The sequence below is a fragment of the Dipteris shenzhenensis genome, chromosome 17, assembly GCF_047967505.1.
Source record: "Dipteris shenzhenensis isolate YYH24624 ecotype China chromosome 17, Dip_SZ_1.0, whole genome shotgun sequence".
In the NCBI taxonomy this organism is placed as follows: Eukaryota; Viridiplantae; Streptophyta; class Polypodiopsida; order Gleicheniales; family Dipteridaceae; genus Dipteris; species Dipteris shenzhenensis.
This window is the reverse complement of record NC_141612.1, coordinates 4087379-4095702: the sequence shown is the minus strand read 5'-3', so window position 1 is coordinate 4095702 and position 8324 is coordinate 4087379. Positions and strand designations below refer to the sequence as shown.

The following is an 8324-nucleotide window of genomic DNA, read 5'->3' as shown; positions in this document are numbered from 1 at the left end:
CACAAGTCTCCGTATGGATTTGATCCATCTCCATCATAGCATTGATAGTACGTCGACCCTAAGTGCGGTATGTAGCACCCAACTATGTAAAGTGGTAGGGGCTCTGCTTTCACCATGATCCAGATGAATCGTTTATGAGGGTCATCTTTGCATATGCTTATATTATCTCCTAAGTGCTCTTTGTATAGGCATGCAACTCCTCCTTGCCCTCTTGTACCAGTGTGTGTTTGGCATATTGAATGTGTTACGTATCCATTGATTGGAGGTAGTCTGTGCATATCCCTCTCCCATGTCTCTGCAAAAAAGACTACATCTGCATCCTCAAGCACATCATTAAGGCCTGCCCCCTTCTGCCAGGGGAAACCTTTGCAATTCCAAAACATTACTTTGATTTCCTTCTGGGTCCCATGAGCCACGTGTCCCTAGAGGGTAGTGTCCTCTTTTGCCTCTTGTCTCTTCTTGCGTGCTTCGTAGGATTGGCGTCTTTCGGCTTGTTGCTTGGGTATTCTATCTTCAGTGATGAAGCAAGAGGTTCCTCGTAGGTATATCCTACTGTTATCTAATATAATTGTTCTTTTCCTTGCATCCATCATCATGCATACAATTGCCCGGTGGTGGTCTTTCTCTTCCTTTTTCTTGCCGACCTTGTGTGCTCCAAAAATAGTCACATCCTACATAGCAAAATGCTCCTGAAAGAAATCTGTAATTTCCTTGGCTAGTGACAGGGGTGTTTCTGCATCCTTTTCTGTCATACCTCGTATGACTATATTTGTGGTCTTTTCTCCCTTTCACTGCATTCTTTTGCATCTATCCCTTGCTCAATGTGCACCTCTTTGTTACTAATTTCTTGATTGCTTCCATGCTCCTCTGTATTTGCACCCTTGGCTATCTCAGCCCAAGTAACAGAATGCATCCCTTGCTGTTGTATGGTCTTATTTTCTTCCAAGTCATGTACTCTCTGTTGCAATTTACCAATCATCTCAGCTTGCGTGCTCACAACTTGATCTAATTGAGCATTTTTATGCTCTAGATCTTGGCATTTTAGTGCTAGACTCCTTAACTCTTGTTGCTGTTGCATCATTGCTGCTTGAATGGATGCTAGAAAATTCCAAAAGTTTCCTTGTGATGGCATAAAAGGCGTTGCATTTCCATCTAAAGTGGTAAGTGCCAATTCTTCCAAAGGAGGTGGCAACATTGATGATTTTTGAGGAGTTTCTTTTACTTCTTTTGATGCTTTCTGCACCTCAGTTTGTTGACGTACCATCGTTGCTTTAGTTCCTGCTCTTGGCATTGCCTTGATTGGTGTAGAGTGTGAGGAGAGCCCACTTCTAAGCTCTCTCCTATTGAGCTTTGCTTCAGCCAGATCTGATCATGTCAACCAATGATTTATGCAAAGAGAGAGAGAGAGAGAGAGAGAGAGAGAGAGAGAGAGAGAGAGAGATTATATAAATATTAGCGCTACTTCATTCATTAAATGTCTTCTTAAATAGACTTTTGCTTCTCTTATAATGGTTTATTAGTTATAAGTTGTGCCTTTGAGATCTTCTTGGAATGCTTATTTTCACAATTGCACATTTTTCTATTAAATATTTAACATGATTGCTCCAAAAGAGCATGAATTTCAACTTTGTACCTTCCAAGTATACAATATATTGACCTTTGTTTTACCAAAGATTCTCTTGTGTTCTTAGATACATTTTGATCATAATGAAGATTATCCACACTACTTTAGGTACAAAAGTAAGAATGCATTCTTTTTTTTAAAATAAAATTAGGATGACCTACTTATGGGCTATGTCTTCCCTTCCAATATAGTCCAAGGGGTATCTTATTTAAAGATTAAGTTCTATTATCCTTATGCTCTAACGAGAGAGGCGACGCCCATCCAACAGAATATGCTCTTGCCATTATCTTTTCATAAAATGTAGTGAGGTTCCACAACTAAAAGAGACGACAAGATCTTTACAAGTTGAGATCACGACAAGTCGCTCCGTTGCCCCCCCGCCCCCCAAATCTCATGGCCATATCCCAAGATAATAGATACCATAAAATTAGATCTTGAAATGTTCTTGATTGCAGGGAAGGACTCTCCTGGACTCTGGAGGAAGCGGCTCACCTATCGCCCTTTTGCGAAATACATGAGTTTTGAGCTTAACCTCCGCTCTCGAGTCTGATTCATAATCCTCTCAATCGATTGCATCTCTCGATACATATTATGAGCTGTATGTAGCAATGTAGATCAGGAGGTTCGAGTCCCCCTGGGACTTCCCATTACAGGAATCGATACAGTTCGCAGGCTTATGCGATTGACAAGACAGTCGACAGGCGCTTATAAGGGCCTTACGTATGCAGTAATATAATGCTAAGCTCATCATAGCAACGCCGTAATATGACACAGTTACGAATTCATTTTGTAGCATAAAGAGTCTGCATCCAGCTTCATGCTCACATAGGGAGACAGATATGGAGCCACCACTGTGAACGCCATGAACAGAGTGAGCTGCATCCACCACCACAGTTGTTTTAGAGAACCGCCTAGGCGTCGACTGCCTGCTTCGGTAGAGTTTAAGTTACCCTCTTACAAACGAAAACACAGGCCGAAGGGAAGCCCACTTACCAGCATTGGCACTGTCAAGATGTTCCAAATGGGCCACAGGGCGACACAAAACCTGAACAATTTCGACAACATGAATATCAATTGTCAAAATCCACTCAGCAAGACAGAAAATGTGAAAGCTCGAGGAGCATGGCCAGGAATGCCTTACAGTGTAAACGCTGCTAGTCCGACCATGGTCGCAGCAGGTATGGCACCAGGAGCGACGACATCCAGACTCTCCTGGATGCAGTTCCTGGCTCGAAGCCGAACAGCCAAGTAAAAGAAGATGCCCATGTCCAAGACAAGACATACCGATCCGAGGTGAAGGGGCGTCCTGTGCGCAAGACACTTGCTAGTCAAATTGTGCGCAAACAATATCCGGCAATTGCAGCCCGAGCAAAGAATCCGAGCCAAAAAAGTGCTCGAGTCGAGCAAAACGTGATGGAGCGAGTGGAAGAAAGGCATGGGAGCACCAAAAAGCGACCAGAAAGCGAACAGTGGAAGGAGGGAGGGAGGAGCACCTGCGGACGCGAGGGTCATTGGCGAGGAGAGTGAAGAAGTTGGACCGAAAATCGCCATAGTAGATGATGAAGAAGGCGGAGGCGATCCAGAGGAGATTCTCAGCGCGCTGTTTCCAAAGGAGATGGCGAGAGGGGGCGGCGCTGGTGGTGGTGAGAGGGGAAGGCCCCCAAAGCAGCGGTGGTTGTTGTTGGGAATCCACCGCGATCGAGATACCATAGACTTGATCAGGAAGAAGAAGGGATCGTTGGCGGATCATCTTCAAGGTCGTTGCCATGGCAGCGGACTTTGCCGTCTCTTCATTCACGCCACAATCAAACGATCAATCGCCTGTCTTCGCGACGCTCGATTTTCTATATACCCTGGTTGCCGCTCTGCAATCGACTATCAAGAGTGATACGTCGCTGCTCGCTCAATCAATCATCTAGCTTCTGTTTCCTTCCCTCGGCTCTACACATCGATCTCTCCCTCTACTACATCACATCTCTCCCTCCTCTGCCTCTGTATTACTGTGATACCCTCCCGTTCGATCATCTAGCTGCTGTTTCCGTCGTTCCCTCAGCTCGCACTTCTCTCTCTCTCTCTCGCTCTCTCTTTCTCGTTCTCTGGCTCTCACTCTGGAATATCTCTTCCCTTCTCTTTCGCACTGCCTTACCGTGTCTCACCCCCAGCCATCTAGTGCAGACGACGTAACGACCAGCTCCTCCTACATACCAGCGATTTGAGACCGGTGCTCTCGTATGCTCGAGCACATGCTCCAGGATCAGAAGAGCTACGTTACAACAAAATAAAACAGACGCTAGATCTAAAAGGGCATTGGTCGGACCTCGCTTTGGCACAAGCTGATAAAGTGCGGTTAGTAAGTGCAGCACACAAGAATATAAACCTTGCAAAGTGCTTCCTATCCCATATTGCTTCATGGTCAAATTCGGGGGTCCCTTCTATTGGTTTGTTCTAGAGAAAATCTGGCAGCCTCCCAACTTTATCAACAAAATCACTCCCACAACCCATCCAACAAAAGACAAGACCAACAACTACTAGACTTAAGGACCTTACCCCCACCACATCCCTAACTTCCAGCTTGTTTTCATCACTCCAAAGACCTTATCGCGACATAGCATCATACGATGCCTGTGAAAAGGCACCTTTGCCTTTACCATCTTCGCTGTGCAAATATAGCTATTGAAAGCATCTTGATCAAGGCCTATTAGTTGAGCAAATTGACAAGCCACCTAAAAAATCATCATGCTTTGACTCTTATTACCTTTCACATTCAAGCTTGGGTTATGTATGCTCTCCATACTTTCAAGCTATCTCAGAATGGATTCCCTCCGTTATTAGAACCATAGTTTCTCCTCCGTACCTCCTTTGTTCCTCTTATAGCACTAGAATGTTCAACCATTCCTTAATCAACATGCATCACTTTCTCAATCTATGCTTGTATTCTAAAAATGGCATTGCATAGAGTCTCTTCCTTGCATACAATCATTGTAAATTCTTTCAAGGCACATCGATATTCACTAATTACTCCCTCCCCCCCCTTCCTCTCTCTCTCTCTCTCTCTCTCTCTCTCTCTCTCATGCCTACTCTCAAAGTACACATACATGCCTCTCTCAAAGTACACACATGCCTCTCTCACATTTGCACTCAAAACACACACACAAAGACATGCGCACGTGTGTAGGTGTGCACGCACACACACACACGCACATGCACATGTGCCTACACATGCACACACACACGTGCACAAGTTTTACAAACAAGTTTTCTACTGAAAATGCAAGAGGGCTTTACAAGCTTGAAACCATTGATGACATGGCTACATAGTGGGCACTAAGGTATGAGAGGGATAGATGAATCTTTACTTTAACTAGCCTTGCTTGTACATTTGATAAATTTAGAAAAGGGTCCCTTTTGGAGTAATGAAAAATGCATTATTGGCTTGAGCTCTGATATAAAGAGTGATAGTGGTATAACCCAATTCCTTGTCAATCTCTATTATGATTGCACTATCAAAATCAATCCCTCTTGCACCTACACTATGGTTGCCCCTAGATGAGCCTCTTTTTTAATTGTATCATAGGTACACAATGCGTTTTAGGTATGCAAATGCATCATGATTATATTTTCGCACATAAAGCTCAACCAAGATTTTTGCTTCTCTAGGACCTTGCTATAATATGATCACTTTGCTCTTTCATACATGATACATACAAAGAGATGCATGCTACTATATGTCCTCAAAGCTTGTGGTTGAATTTAGTTAGGAGGTGAACCTTTGAAATCCTGCTTGCAGGATAAGAGGTGCAGTGTCTCCTTCGCCATTCATAGAAGATGAGGGTAGACCTTGCTGTTGGCTACCATCCACACATGTATCGTGGATGCTGATATCACAATCATGATTGAAGTAAGAGCCTTCTTCCCCACCTTGTAGTTTGAACTTTCTTTTTCTTACTCAAGCTTACTTGCCTCGCCCTTCTAAAGGCTTGAAGAAGATTGACAAGTTCAAATGGTGTAATAGCCAGTGCAACACTCGTGCAACATTGGTGGTGCATCACCCTTGATGATAGTGGTGAGGACATCTTCATCCAAAAGGGCCTACGATCGCTTGCCGAGGGCGATGACATCAAATTCAATGTGGAAGAAAACCTTGATAGTTGCACCATGTCTCTACATGAAGTCTAAAAGGGCCAGTGAAATCTATTGATTTTATTGTGGGCATGTGTCAAAAGAATCTTATATGATATATGTGCATGCCATGCTTTTTTCTCACTTTTATATGTAACATGACATTGTTTGTCAATTTTCATGGGTTCCTTTCCTTGCACTTTATTTAAAGAAAAGCCTACACTTGTCAAAGGGATTGCACAATGTTAAATCAAAACATCAAATGTGGTAGCTTGCCATATTTTTTTTCTAAATTTCTTTCCAAAATTTTGTGATTTACTTTAGATATAGAGACAATGATGTGTCTGATCATATTACACTTTCATAGTGGGAGTATTGTGCAAACATGATGATCTTGAGAAGGCCATTGTTGTCAAATTCTTCCACCATCATTTCTTGCAATTGATATTCAAATCAAGGATCATGCACTTTCTCAAATTTTGGCATCTCCTCTATTTCAACCTACATTCTTCGACGAATTCCGATCCCAACCAAGAGTGTATCTTCTAACCTAGATCTTTTTGTCCCCTCCCTATGTCTCTAAAATATAGGAGTTGAGGAATGATTGAATCTCAAGTTTGAGATCACCATCGGATAGATCGTGGTAAATTTAGCATTTTTTCCTTTTATAGCTTGTTTGTCCAAGGTACATTTCAACTCCCCTCTATATTTCACAAATAAAATAGGGGTCGAGAGAGGATCAAATTCCAATTTTGGATTCATCCTTGGATAAAGCATAAGAAATTAAGCATTTTTTTCTTTTATAGCCTATTGATCTAAGGTTTTACAACATCTTCTGAATCAAATTCCATCCCTATTTTGGTAGGGGTTGAGGGATGATCAAATTTCAATTCATTATTGGATAAATCATGAGAAATTGAGAATGTTTTCTTTTTACAACCTATCCCTAGTCCCTTTTTGTCTTGGACCATTCATTTTCCCTAGTCCCTTTTTGTCTTGGACCATTCATAATATAAATTTGGGCTTAAGGGATGGCATATTTTCTAGTACATATTTTTTGATTGGCTATTTTGGAAAAATGCTAATATGAATATTTCATAGTTATTTTAAGGTCATGTTTGATGATTTGTTTCATTTCCTTTAACATCGAGAATGGACTAGGGTGCTTAGGGGTTTTGTGTTTAGTTCAAAGGGTAAAGGTTGATATTCTTGCCTATTTCTTAGAAAAATAGAGGAAATAATCATCAAACTAGTTTGTAAAAACCTTCATAAATACCAACATCTTTGGACCTTAAACCTTTCTAAGCTCAAAAGATCAGGGTGTTAATCTAAGAAAGCAACAAGTCCCTAGTGATGTACTTCAACTTGGCATGAGATGGAAGAGAACTGAGACAAAAACTACCAAATAGAATGTTGCAAAGCACAATCAAGATCTAGAAAGACGTTTGAGGAGCCTAAGACAAACATGGATATCACAAGCTAATAGAAAATATAATTATAACATCTACAAAGGAAAAACCATCTACAAGATGAATCTTGCCAGAGCTCTTGCAAGATGAATATGCCATCTTGGTGATATATTACCAATCATGGTAGTACAAACATGCAACTCTACCAAACTTGGTAGAAGTATTCTATGAGTCACTCAAAGTTCATCTCTCAAAGCTCATCACTAAAAGGTCATGTTACTCTACAATTCAATAAGACCATTTATAGGAACACATCTTACACTTGGTTAGCACAATGCATGAGGTACGATTTAATTCCTCTATCGTATTGCTGGCATGAGTAGTGTGGTGTGAACCTACCCTTGGGCAATGATTATGTAGCTCGATGCTAGTGTTCAGCATCACTCACTATCCCATCACTATATTAGAAGAAGATTTCATTTTGGGAGGTCAAGCTACTGTGGCTCGTTCCATTAATCTTGTTGCAGTTTTGAATTTGCTCAGGGTTGCTTTTAGCTCCTTTTGTAGTGTCGGAGATTTTTGAATAGATTTCCAACCTCCTTCAAGGTTGTTTGGGGGTTGTTTGCTCCTATGGTTATAGGCACTACCTATATGTTAATGTTTTTAGAGTTTTTTCTTTACTAGAGGAAACTTTCTTCTTGAATGACCATTTTGTTGGAGGATCCACCATTGTTTTGACCTATTGCATCTAGTTTACTTCTAGCCACCATGTTTCATCAGAGTATTGTTCTTGTTTGTCAATTCTATAATCGTGTTTTAGGATTAAAAATAAAATTTTTACTATTTTAGACCTGTTCATGCTCATTCTAGAAGAGAAACAAAGCTTAAAACAAGTCATCACCTTTAATTCTATTATTTGGAAAGCACTTCAAGCTAGACTCTCAGTACATTAAGAGGTAGTTTGCAATAATCTACATCTGAATCAAAGATTGTTGCTACTAATTTAGTCTTTATTGACCTTGTTTAGAGTAGTTGTCTTTATCTTGATTGCTTGAAGGTTTTTCACTTCTACTTTGGAGCACGATCCAACTTTTGATTTTGGAACTACTCAAATTTTCATTATGAATCTACCTGTATTCTACATCTAAATTTTATCTCAATTTAGCTTGGAT

General features: G+C 41.0%; 1 protein-coding gene across 1 annotated transcript; it reads right to left on the bottom strand.

The window, feature by feature from the left end:
- Positions 1 to 1904: 1904 nt before the first annotated feature.
- On the bottom strand, positions 1905 to 4048 carry LOC147891548 (uncharacterized). Its single transcript, XM_087389015.1, has 4 exons — positions 3118 to 4048; positions 2766 to 2930; positions 2618 to 2669; positions 1905 to 2500 (listed from the first exon to the last, which is right to left on the bottom strand). The coding sequence occupies exons 1-4, from the start codon at positions 3390 to 3392 to the stop codon at positions 2399 to 2401; spliced, it is 594 nt and encodes a 197-aa protein (XP_087245141.1). The 5' UTR covers positions 3393 to 4048; the 3' UTR covers positions 1905 to 2398.
- Between the last annotated feature and the right edge of the window lie 4276 nt (positions 4049 to 8324).